This window comes from Cebus imitator, unplaced genomic scaffold, assembly GCF_001604975.1.
Source record: "Cebus imitator isolate Cc_AM_T3 unplaced genomic scaffold, Cebus_imitator-1.0 Scaffold413, whole genome shotgun sequence".
NCBI classification, from domain to species: Eukaryota; Metazoa; Chordata; class Mammalia; order Primates; family Cebidae; genus Cebus; species Cebus imitator.
This window is the reverse complement of record NW_016107728.1, coordinates 1,887,996-1,901,627: the sequence shown is the minus strand read 5'-3', so window position 1 is coordinate 1,901,627 and position 13,632 is coordinate 1,887,996. Positions and strand designations below refer to the sequence as shown.

The following is a 13,632-nucleotide window of genomic DNA, read 5'->3' as shown; positions in this document are numbered from 1 at the left end:
ATTATTATAATATAATTATACATAACATATAATTGATATATATGATATATATAATTAATATATCATATATATAATATATATAATATGTATGTAGACTTTTTAACTTAAAAACGTCATCCTTCTGAAATAAGGTCATCATCGTTTCTACTTTCGGTTCCTATCTGGCAAAGAGAATGAGTAATTGTGGCCTTTACTTATGGTTAAAGGACAAGGTTGACTTTTGTAAGCCTTTTTAATTATTGTTAAAGAATTATGCCGTCCTCCTAAGGCTCTGTCAAACTTAAGGGTCATAAATACAAGTTTTGATATGGAAAGGAGGAAGGGAAACATAAAGCAGGTACTACTCAGGATAGGCCTGGGTAGTGCTGAAATGGGAACTTAAGAGTATCTTGAAGGCATGGATATTTTTCGAGATAGTTCATCTGGGGAGAAGGTGACAAAAAAGGAGACAGGAGAATTCCAAGTACAAAATTCACTTATTCTGAAGTTCTTCTGTGGATTGGCTCTACACTCAGCAAATAGAAAAGAAAATTTCTTATATTACCTTCTTCAGCTACAGAACTCTGCTCCCAGGACATACCTCCTGGCTCAGAAACTAGAATGATATTTCATAACTATTCCTTGGATGACAGATAAAATCATGCTGATATTATGAGTTATCTAGATCAGTAATACTAGAGATTAGGAAAAATTTATAGGCTGACTTGGGAATCTAATCACAAGACATTATTTTATGAAAAAATGTGTTCTAAGCTCTAAACAATAAAACATTGGGAATATAACTCATTCATATATATCAGGGGCTTCCAGGAGACCAAAATCTGGGTTTATTAAAAAAAAATTAGGGTACTTTTGTGTTTTATAGGTTTAATACAAGAAATCCTTGACTAGCAAGTTCTTCTCATTCTAAGTTGACTTACAATATGTATGTATTTCCTTAAAACAGTGTAGAAAGCAAATGCAAATCAAAAGACGTCCTTGAAAAAGTAAGTATGACTTACTTTTTTGATAAGTATTCGCTTAAATATAAGAAGAAAGCTGTCTGATATTTCCAAGACTACCCAAAGAAGAGTGCATGGTCTCTTCATATAACATAATTCATTTGACATAAATGATCTGTCTAGTCTGAGTTCCTTCTATACGATGTTAGTTCTAGTACTCTATTTCACTTGTCAAAAACAGTTATCATCCTAGGTTAATACCTAGTTAAGGGGGGTAAAACATACATTTAGAGATTCCAGGGCTTATAAACAAACCACTGAATATAGTTTCTAGTGTTAAGTATCAAGTTTTATTTATGGGTGTATAACTTCTCCTCAGCTTTGTTTTTTGCTTTTTTTTTTTTTGAGACGGGGTCTTGCTGTGTCACCCAGGCTGGAGTGCAGTGGCGCAATTTTAGCTCACTGCAACCTCTGCCTCCTGGGTTCAAGTGATTCTCGTACCTTAGCCTCCCAAGTAGCTGTGATTACAGGCATGCGCCACCATGCCTGGCCAATTTTTGTATTTTTTAGTAGAGATGGGGTTTCGCCATGTTGGCCAGGCTGGTCTTGAACTCCTGACCTCAGGTGATCCACCTGCCTCGACCTCCCAATGTGGTAGGATTACAGGCATGGGCCATTGCAACTGGTCTGAACAATACACTTTAAATGCGCATTTTATTGCATATATATTACATCCCAATAATGAAGACTTTCTATTATCCTCTTCAGAGTTATAAAACAGTACCTGTATAGGTCCGTCTTATTATCAAACCAATCTGACAAGACTCGAAAGGTAAAGAGGGGAAAACGCTGATGAAGCACATGAAAGCTCACATTTTCAAAGGTGTAGTTAGTTAGAGCCACCTAAAAAAAAAAAAAAAAAAAAAAAAAAAAAAAAAATAAAAAAAAAAATAAAAAAAAAAAAGACTCCACCTAAAAAAAAAAAAAAGGAAAAACACGATTAAAATAATGCTATGTTTATGTAGCAAATTTGGTTCTAAAAGATACCAATATCACTTTAAAATTTTTATAGTAGATAATAAAGCTACTTGTAAAATTGATTTGTGGTACAACTGAATCATAATTCAAAACTATGTTGAGCCAACTGGACAGAAATGTTCATAACAAATTGGAAAATTATTTACTTAGAAAAAACAGACCTGATGAGATTCAACTTGGCCATATAATACTTATTTTAAGAGATCCTAGTTCTTACCATTTTTTTATACTCTATGCTAATATATATATTGACAGAAAGAAGCATTGTCAAGAAAATTAATTTTTTGTTCTTTCCATACTTACTTTTTGGTTCTTGATGACATGCTGATTAATGGAATTCCACAGATTTGAGGATGAGTTATCTAGTTAAAGGCAGGCATTCTGCTTACAAGAATTACATTAGTTACTAAACCCCACTACACAGGCATTATAGAGCCACTCAATTTCACTCCAAAAGATTAAAATGTCAGAAATGTCTGCCCCTCTTCAAAATATGTAAGTGAAAGCTATGTTAATGGGTAAAGAATCCTGTTAAAGGGCCCAAATTAATAAATATGTACTTCCAGCTAGACGATTTCTCTGAAATATCTGCAAGACAAAAGCAGTCTAGACAATGGCAGGTATTTCAATGCAAAATGGAAATTAAGGAACTAACAGTCTCCATTCTTAGGTCAGTTTGAGATTCTGAGAAATAGCTCAAACAGCACTTCACATTTTTATATTACATTATAATTTTAAATTACTTTCTTTTCCACTCCTGTGATCCAGGAGGTACAAAATAGGGATTGAATGTTAATCTTATCTCAGTGCAGTCACTCAAACTGGTCTTACTTTATCTACAATTTCTGTCAATCTTCAGAACAGAACTATAATGTACCACATTTCACAGTGTGTGTATGTACTTGTATGTGTATACATATAAACAGATGCCCCTCATGGGTTGTAAAAAGGTAGAGAGAAACAGAATAAGGAAAAAGTCCATGGGATTAAATGAGGAAGGATTATATAATCATTAACAGCATGAAAACCCATATGGAAAGCAGTAAATAACATAATAGTTCTACTAAAAGTCAAGTCAGGAATATGGAAATGTCTCAGCATGCAGATAAAGAGGATGAAAAGATGAAAATGAGAAAAGGGAAGATATGGGAAACAGAGAACAGAATGTTAACATATAATTAGGTTCCTAAAGGAAAGCCTAATATGGAGACAGGAGCAATAATCAAAGATACAATTAGCTGGACCTTAGATTTCTCCACTGCAGTACTATATTCCAGAGGTGAATGGCACTATATCTACTTGAATTTTAAAGGAAAAAGACTACTGTTATTTTATATGCAGTAAGTGTAACAATTATGTGGGAAGAAAACAAAGATACTCCTTGACTCCTTAAACTCTTCTCTAATAATTTTGTCCTCCATCCTACCTAAGCTACCCGCTCCCATAATCATACCCGGATCTATTATTACCAATAACTGTATTCCCTCCAAAATCACATGCATCCCATTCTCTGACCATCATCTCCTTTGCTTCCAGCTTACTCCCCTTGATGCTTTGATGTCTCTGCTCCTTATTTAGCTTAAATTTCGTAGCCAATTATGGTAATCATTCCACTGCATGTACCCTTCATTCCCTTGTCCCTCTCCTGCTGCTGCTGCAGCTTCTTTTTTTTAAAGCAAATCCACAATCCTTTACGTATAGTCAAATGTAACTTGCATTTGTGAATTTGAACATAGCTGGTGGGTATCACTTTAATTTCCTAACACAAATCTCAAATGGGCTCTTAATGTGGTGCAGTGTTAACATTTTCTCTCAAATTCTCCTAATAACCATTTCAAACTCATCTCTCTTCAAACCCCAAAGCCTCTCCATAATTCTCAGTTTCAGCTAAGAACAGTAATTCCTATTTTACTGAGATGATGAATCACAAGGAAGTTCTCTTGTGATTCGTCTTCTCAGTAAAATAGGAACATCTCTACCTACCAACATTCATACCCATATATTCTGCCTTCCTGTCTGTCACAAAAGGAACCTGCTATACTCTTACTTTATCTAAACCCAGGCCCCTCAACCAGTGCGCTAGAGATGGCATTCAGTAAATATTTGTTGAATTGAATCAAGTCTGTTTCCAACCCACTTGGCAAATTCTTGAAAAGCCTACATTAAGTTGACATCCAGAAGGCCTCTAAGTGTAAGTGTCTGGGGAGGAGCCATTTATTGTCATTTAAGCAGTCAACAAATATCTAATAAGCATTACTATTTAAGAGGTGTTTTGTTTGTCACTACAAATTCAAAGGCCAAAGGAAACTGCAGGAATTCTATGTTCAAAGTAAAAGTAGGAGAAAGAAATCTAGTACCTACATATTAAAAAACAAACAAAATTTATTATCATTACTTTAAGAGATGGGGTCCTGCCCTATCTCCCAGGCTAGAGTACAGTGGCTATTCACAGGCATAATGAAACAGTGCACTGCAGCCTCGAATTCCTGGCCTCAAAAAGTCCTCCTGCCTGAGCCTCCTGTGTAGCTGGAACTATATGTGTGTGTTACTGTACCCAGCTCCAGATTTTAAAAAATAGGTAAGTTATCCAGCTCATAACTTTCTTATAGTTGTTTCCCATATTTACATAAAGATCCTAGATATTATACATTCATCCTAAATGAGAGAAGACATTTGACCCTCAATTTTCAGTGAGGACTAGAGAAGGCCCTGAACTTTGAAAAAATATTTATTCTGCAATTTGTGATTTTAAGCTACTAGTGAATTTGCTACTATTGCCTTTTGGATATACAGGGATAAAAAGACCTCTGAAACTAGGATTCAGTAATTTAATTTTCTGTTTATACACTTAATGTATGTGCTCATCTCAGCCAATATCAGACTATAGTTTAAAATATATAATGAGGTCAGGGCTGTGGCTCATACCTATAATCCCAGCACTTTGGGAGGCTGAGGCAGGCAGATCACTTGAGGTCAAGAGTCCAGTCTGTCCAACAAGGTAAAACCCCATCTCTACTAAAAATACAAAAATTAGCCAGGTATGGGGGCCTGTAATCCCAGCTACTTGGCAGGCTGAGGCAGAAGAATCACTTGAGCCCGGGAGGTGGAGGTTGCAGTGAGCCAAGACTGCACCACTGCACTCTACTCTGGGTGACAAAGCGAGAATCCATCTCAAAAATAAAATAAATAAATAAAAATATATAATGAAATATACACACCAAATGCACCACAATCTCTGTATCTCCCATATCCTATCCCATATCACTAGAAGTTACTTTAAATCACTGGGGACTCTCATACTCTTCTATTATTTTAAGAACAACACAACAAGATAAAATTATTCTCAAGCAGATTCACGTTGTATATTGCATAGGGCATACTTAGAAAGTCAAATGTTTTATATAAATCCAAAGAGCCAAGAAGATAATAACGAATAATAAGTATACAATAGAAAGTGTCTAATGAGAAAGTAGTTTCAAAGAGCAGAAGCAATTGAAGAATGTGCTTTCTTTTAAATATAAACATTTTAGCTGATATTATTCAAAGTCCAAAATTTAAGAATAACCAATTTACAGTAGGTATCTTTTTGTTTTGCTTTTTTTTGAGATAGGTTCTAGCTCTGTTGCCCAGACTGGAATGTGGTGGTATAATCTCAGTTCACTGCAACCCCTGCCTCTCAGGTTCAAGTGATCCCTCCACCTCAGCCTTCCAAGTAGCTGGGACTACAGGCACACGCCGCCATGCCTGGCTAACTTGTTGTAGTTTTTGGTAGAGACAGGGGTTTTGCCGTGTTGCCCAGGCTAGTCTCAAACTCCTGGGCTCAAGTGACCTGTGATCCTTGGCCTCCCAAAGTGCTGGGATTACAGGTATGAGCCACTGTGCCCGGCCTAATTGTTTATCTTATTTTTAATAGAGACAGGGTCTCCCTATGTTTCCCAGGATGGTCTTGATGGAACGCCTGGCCTCAAGCTATCTGCTCCTTTCTCAGCATCCCAAAGAGCTGCGATCACAAGTGTAAGCCACCATGTACGGTGTTTTTACATTTCAAATAAGAGAAATCAGATAACTTCAAGGAGGCAAATATTATCCAGGAAAATCCTATGATCTTACTTTTTTTTGTGAAATAATTATTTTTCTAAGTGGATGCAAATTAATGGGATAGTTTGTTGAAATTACTCTACTAAAAATCCTTATCTGAGTCCCTAAAGCCATAATTATTAATTATTTCAAAGTACTGTCCCTTTATCTTATTAATCTGACCCAATATTTAAATATACTTCTTTTGAGAAGCTCCTTCCTATTTCTAAATTTTTCTTACTATAACAAATCAACAAGGCCACGCTGAATTCAGCTGGCCTTAAGTGCAAAAATAATTTAAGTGAAAAAAATGGTGAAATTAGACAATATTCAACATGTACAACACAATATTTTATTTTATTTTGAAACAGGGTCTCGCTCTGTTGCCCAGGCTTGAGTGCAGTGGCATGATCATGGCTCACTACAATCTTGGCTGCCTGAGCTCAAGTGATCCTCCCACCTCAGCCTCCCAAGTAGCTGGGACCATGGGTGTGTACTACCACATCCAGCTATGTTTTTTTAGTTATTATTTGTAGAGATGGGGTCTTGCCATGTTGTTCAGGCTGGTCTAGAACTCCTGGGCTCAAGGGATGCCCCTGCCTGGGCCTCCCAAAGTGCTGAGATTACAGGGGTGAGCACTGCACCTGGCCCCAATGTTTTATTATAGCTACAGACCTTTCTAGCTATTGCTACCTTAGACACAAAGAAGAAAAAAATTAAAATTCACTTAAAACATCAAGGACTAATACCTCTGTAGCTTTGCATTTTAGAAAGTACTATTTTAACTCTAAGTATAACAAAAATAATTGACAAATGCATATGCTACACAGTAAATCTTACTGATAATCTATAATAATTAAATCATACTGACAGAATATCTTATTTCCAAACAAAATTTTAGACAAGGCACCTACCTCATTTCTCATGATTCTCCAAAGATTTAGTGTGATTCGGCCAACAATATTTATCTCACTCATTGTATATGATCCATACTCATCTCTTTCAGCTGCAAATCTGTTCTCAATTTTGTCATCTACAGAAATGAAAACAGATTGTATCAGGGCTCACAGAAAACAAACTTTCAAGAAAATTATGCCAAGGAAAATGAAAACAAACATTAAGAATATAGCTGGGTGCGGTGGCTCACACCTGTAATCCCAGCACTTTGGGAGGCCGAGGCAGGCGGATCATGAGGTCAAGAGATCGAGACCATCCTGGCCAATAAGGTGAAAACCTGTCTCTACTAAAAAATACAAAAATTAGCTGGGTGTAGTGGCGCACACCTATAGTCCCAGCTACTCAGGAGGCTGGGGCAGGAGAATTGCTTGAACATAGGAGGTAGAGATTGCACTGAGCCGAGATTGCGCCACGGCATTCCAGCCTGGCGCCTGGTGACAGAGCAAGACTCTGTCTCAAAAAAAAAAAAAAAAAAAAAAAAGAATATTAAATATGAAATAGAATTCACAATGTATGAAAAAATTTTCTCTAATAAATATACCTGAAATTTCTCCCTCACTCCTTCTTTCTATATTTAAATAAGAAACCCTTTTTTCTTTAAATTTGGTAATTTTTGGCACTACCTTTTTTTTTAAAAAAAGAGACAACTCACTTTGTTGCGCAGGTTGAGTGCAGTGGCTTCCACAGATGCAATCATAGCACACTGCAACCTCAAACTCCTGGCCACAAGCAATCCTCCTGCCTCACCTGCTCAAACAGCTGGGACTACAGTTGCATCTCGCCCGGCCTGATGCTCTTTATAAACACCTAATGCTCACATTTCTTTGGTTTTAGCATGAGAAAGGTCCACAGTTAATCCGGTCATTTCTTGGAAAAAAACTGGTGCAATTTTTAAACTAAACGATTCTCTGAAAATTTGTTGACATCATGTTCATATTCAGGATGAAATTCTCTTGAATGCATATGGAGAACTAGATGAAGAGTTACTCATAGCAAATAGAGTTCTGAGTCTAGTCTCTTAGGAGATGACTTTTACCTAGAATATAAATTAAAATGTGTCTCTCCTATATAACACTAAGTGTATGTGAATGTTGATGATTAGAGATTCCAGAATAAAAATATTTACTATATTAAATGTTTATTATATTCTAAGAATTTTACCATTATTTCTTTTAATACAAACATTATTTCCTTTAACACAACCACTTACGAAGTTAGTATAATTTTCTTTTTGTATGACAGAAAATTCTACTCAGCAATGTTATATCTTGTCCAAGATCTTACAGTAAGAGAACTATTATTCTAAAGTAGGATTATCTGAATCCAAAGACCATGTACAACCTGTACAACCACCCACCCGATTCTCTTAATCTTAAAGAGATAACATTTAAAAGTTTGTTTTTCATTTAGCAAACAATATAACATATACTCTGGTACTGTTTTAAGTTCTTCACAATCACTCTAAGAAATAAGTTCCATTATCCCTATTTTATGGATGAATAAACTGAGGCAAGAATATTTAAAACCCAAAAAAGATGTTGAAAAAAAAAAGATATACCACTATTCCTATCATGCAAAGGACACACAAGCTACACAAAAATTCATGCAATGAGAAGCTAAACTTAAAGCATCTCTGCCCTTTGCTTCCTTTTTTTTTTTAAGACAGTCTTGTTCTATTGCCCAAGCTGAGGTGCAGTGGTGCAATCACCAGTCTTGAACTCTTGGACTCAAGTGATCATCTCACCTCAGTATCCCAAATATCTAGGACTATAGGCACAAGCTATCACACCTGGCTAATTTTTTTTTTTTTTTTTTTTGGTAGAAATGGGGCCTCACTTTGTTGCCTAGTTTTGAACTCCAGGCCTCAAGCAATCCTAAAGTGTTGGGATTACAGGCATGAGCCACTGCATATGACCTTTTTATTCCAATTTTTTGTAAAGCTAAAAATATTTACTGTTATGGAATCTTCCAGTTTCAACTTTTTCCAAAGTATACACTACTTTGTTTTAGTCAGACTTGTGGGAACCCTTTGAAACAAATTTATTAAAAATCCTATGTTTATAAAGAAAACATAATTTTAAAAAGTACATTATAAACTATCAATAATTTTGTTGTGAATATTATTACTCCTTTTATTTTTATTTTTTTTAGAGATGGGGTTTTACCCTGTTGGCCAGACTGGTCTCAAATTCCTGACCTCAGATGATCCGCTCGCCTCGGCCTCCCAATGTGCTGGGATTACAGGCGTAAGCCACTGTACCCGGGCTATTACTCCCTTTTTCAATCAGAATGAAACTCTGGGGAATGGGCTTCAAAACTTCGGCAATATTTTTAGCCTGATATTCAAATAAAAATCAACAATTAATTAATTATTAGTGTTCCTCAATCCATCCGTCCTTCTTCACCAACAAAATGGATTAAAAAAAAATAGAACCAGACCAACAATAAAATTATGGTACAAGTCAAAGTAATGCTATGTGGCTTCATAATAATTATGAAGACTATTTCATAATACAGAAAAATATGTGTGGCAAGACATTAGATGAAGGAAGTGTAATAGAAATGGAATATATGGTATAATTATTTTAAAACCTCTACATATCTATTATGAAAAGTGACTGAAAGGAAAACCCAACATCTATACTAACAGTATATATAGCAGTGAGACTAGAACATTTTTAAATTTTTTCTACAATGGAGTTATGCTATATCTAAAACTTATGCAATACTAAAAAATTGAGCTAGAACATTAGTACTCTTTAACATTTTGTCTTTATTTTCTTTACAGTTTGCTCTATAGTTGAATGACAAAACATTCACAATGATATATACCTGGCACCCGAGAGATCATCTGACATAAGTCAACACTTAAAGCAGCAGCCCTTTGTAAGAGGTAACCCCAGGAATGCATCTGAATCTCATACCCTAGTAGAATATCAGGATCATACCTAAAAAAGGAATGAAAAAGTTTAATAGGTACCATACATTTGAACCTTTAACCAGAATAATTGTTTCTTCATCACAGAAAGTATGAAAATAAAAAACTATATTCTCTAATGGTTCCCAGATGGAGAAGGGATGATACAGTGGTACCTAAAGAGTTTTTATACAGAAGGGATGGATGGTTAGGAGTATTTGATTTGAAGCAACTTATTTATTTTTTTTTTTGAGATGGAGTCTCACTCTGTCATCCAGGCTAGATTGTGGTGGCACGATCTTAGCTCACTGCAACCTCTGCTTCCTGGCTTCAAACTATTCTCCTGCTTCAGCCTCCTGAGTAGCTGGGAATACAGGTGCCCACAACCACGCCTGGCTAATTTTTTGTATTCTTAGTAGAGACAAGGTTTCACCATGTTGGTCAGGTTGGTCTCAAACTTCTGACTTCCAGTGATCTGCCTGCCTTAGCCTCCCAAAGCACTGGGATTATAGGTGATTTGAAGCTACTTTCGTAAAGTAGGCATCGTTTTTACTTAGACTGCATATTTGTTCGATACAAGTGGGAAAAGAGGTTGATGGAAATTAGGGTGGGAAGCAGGCCATTACCATTGAAGTGTATGAGTAAGGGTACAAGTGAGAATATAATGTGGATAAGGTAAGGTGAAACGTGAGGATGTGTGTGAGTATGCTATTTTGAAAAAGATACCCAGGTCATTCTGTTGCCACTTCTCTACCCTTCTATACTGCCCTTAAACAGTTTTAATGGCGAGAAAGAAAATAAAAATGCCTTCCTTTTCTCACTTAATTTTAGTAATGACTTGGTTCTCACACAAAGTAAGGCATAAGTAATGACAAGTTTGCCCTTTAAATTTAAAAGGACGGTGATTCAATTTAATGGAAGAATGAAATATGAAGAGATTAAGGTGGGGAAGGTAAACATCAGAACCTAAAAGAAAAATGTGCTCCTCATTGTCAGAGCTGCACTAGCAAAACTGAACCTGCATCCAATGCAGAAGGAGCCTCTTTATGGCTTCTCTTAGAACCTCCATGTTGTGACCACCATAGAGAAATATTTAGCTATAAATAAATATGAAAAATTATTTTGAGCAGAAAATTATGTGGGGGAGAAAGGAACTAATTATAGTCATAAGTTTTAACAGCAAAAACTACAGTAAGTAGCTCTATCAATTAGTAGCATTATCGTGTTCTTCATAAAAGCCAAAAGGCCAAGTGAAATATCACAAAAATTAAATCGTTGTTTTATGTAACTACTCATAAAACACTAAATTGATGTGCAGCCTGTCCAATTTATAGCATTTAATACCCTAAGCATCAGCCAATGTCTACAGCATTAGACTATAATTATTTACTGATATAAGCTATCTATGGCTACTCTACAAGACTGGTATAACAATGGATCATCACCAGATCACTAGATCTGCTTTTAGAACCAATGTTAATATTTTATCATAATTCCATAGTTACCTTCTAAAAGTGGGTATTGAATGGCTTTCATTTTTACTTAGTCAATACAAATTGGAATGTCACAAGAAATGTTTTCTGATTTTTAATTCTGGAATATTTAAGTGGCTGATGTCAAAAGAACTAGGTTCAAACTTCTGCCACAGTGTACTTTTACAGTTTCCTATTCCCTAAAGGCCCTACTAAAGTACATTTTGTAGTATAAATTTTAATAGCTGGTGATCTGTTCATGATCCATAGTTATACCAGAGACTTGCTGAGCAGCCCTCAAACTCGTTAGGAGAACAAGGTAATAAACATATTAGTTATATGCTTTTCTCTATACAAACAGAGTTGACATTTCTGAGAAAATGGCTTAATTTAATGAACAGCTATTGATGCAAGGCAATAATAGCCTTGGCATCAGCATGAATAGCCAGAAAGGAAGTCCAGACAGATCCCAGGGCACTCAAGGAAAGAGAGATATCCCAATACTCTTTGAGTTTAGTCTTCCAACATAATACCCAAACCCTTAACCAAAACCTTTGTTGATTCAGACTTCATCTCTTTCATTAAACTCTTCTTAGTCGAAAGATGGACTATCTACTTGTCCAGTATATCTCCCTTTAAAACTAACTGTAATGAATGGCTACATTTGAGAATTGGGGCAGAAGTATCAAGTGGTTCTAAGGATTATCAGGGGTTGCAGATTTGAAGAATCCTCATACACACACAACAGAACCCACACACTTGACTGCTAACTACTAAGAGTGGCTCAGAACAGGCATTACAATGTGGCCACAGTTGACTCTCATCTTAAAAGAAGAATGTGAAAGACTCCTGGAGTTCCTATCACATAGTTACCCATAGTTATATATCACATAGTTAAAACAATTACAACATGAAGAAGATGCTAGATGATTACACAGCCCTTCTGTTTTAAATGTTATAAAGACAGTTCTTCTAATTTCTTCATCTGAATCTCATTTATGCAACATCTTGTTATTGTAAGAATTATTATTCCGGTCAGCTATTTGTTCTGTTGCGGTATCTAATGGAGTTGGTTAAGTATACTACTTTAAAATATATATATATGTATTGAAAATAACTTTGTCTCAATTAAAAAGCTGTCTATTTTTATTAACTGCTACAGTTCAGGAAGGACTGCTGAAAAAAGTTACCCTGCACTTCTCTTCTTAGATTTATTTCACAGATTTTGTCCCTTTACAAGAAATGTAAAGTTGTTTTAGGCACATTTTTCAGATGTATTACATGTATTTATTCTTTGACCTGGAGGCTGTTTAGTCTTAAGAGACTCTTTAAAGCTAAAAACATCTGTTCTCAAGTTCAAAAGCCAAAGGATCCCATTTCTCTTCTCTAAAAACATTTGGAGACAATAACAAGGTCTTCATGACTTTTCTTCAATTTCTAGTGGGTTTTATTCATTCCATCGGGTTTCTAAAAGTTACAGAAAGAACAAGGTTGGGCAGATGGGATTAGTGGTGAAAACAACCCAAAACTGTGGATAAAACAGAAGCAGAAGAAATAGGAAAATGGTTTCATTTGCTTATGTAGAAAAAACTGCTTCACACTATTTTAAGTAACTCACTACCATGTATACACATGGGAGATAAGGGTACTCTATTAGAGGCAAGGGGCAGGGAGATGAAGGAATTCTGAGGTTAAATGGATACGATGTAATGTAAATGTAACAGTATGTAAGGAAAAGGAAAAGGAAAAGGGAAGAATCATAGTTTATATTTAAGTTAGGGAGACTGGGCAAAGTAAAGTTAATAGTCAAAGAAAATACAGAAAAAGAAAAATGATTTTAACAAGATTATAGATTTGGTTTTATTTGTTTAATATAACTTTACATTACTTTTTGTGTTTGCCACTTGAGGAAGTAAATATTAAACATGGAAAAATAAAGATACATTTTATTCTAGCACTGCCCTAGTACCTAGCACTGCCCCTTATACACAGTTAACATTTAGGTACTTGGTATGTATCAGACGTGAGTTTAAGAGTTTTATGTGTATTATCTACCCATTTTACAGATTAGGAAAACAAAGCTGAGAGAGTTTAGCGATTTATTCAAGATAAAAACACAGGGCTGGCTGACTCTAAAGGCTGTACTGAGTAGGTACATAACAAATAGGGTGAAAGAATGAAATAATCTTTTTGCAGGGTTGCTTGGATTAATATATATATATATATATAT

The 13,632-nt window shown here is 35.5% G+C and overlaps 1 protein-coding gene across 5 annotated transcripts in view; it reads right to left on the bottom strand.

The window, feature by feature from the left end:
* REV3L (REV3 like, DNA directed polymerase zeta catalytic subunit) overlaps positions 1-13,632 on the bottom strand; it is a 147,898-nt gene that overhangs the window by 9,381 nt on the left and 124,885 nt on the right. For all 5 annotated transcript variants that reach the window (XR_001819285.2, XM_017509258.2, XM_017509261.2 and 2 more), the window contains 3 exons: positions 9,846-9,961; positions 6,971-7,089; positions 1,726-1,844 (listed from right to left, as the gene is read on the bottom strand). Coding sequence is in view for 4 of the 5 variants with exons in the window: in XM_017509258.2 (XP_017364747.1) it covers positions 1,726-1,844; positions 6,971-7,089; positions 9,846-9,961 (354 nt within the window). In the remaining variant the exon portion in view is untranslated. The remainder of the gene's footprint in view (positions 1-1,725; positions 1,845-6,970; positions 7,090-9,845; positions 9,962-13,632) is intronic.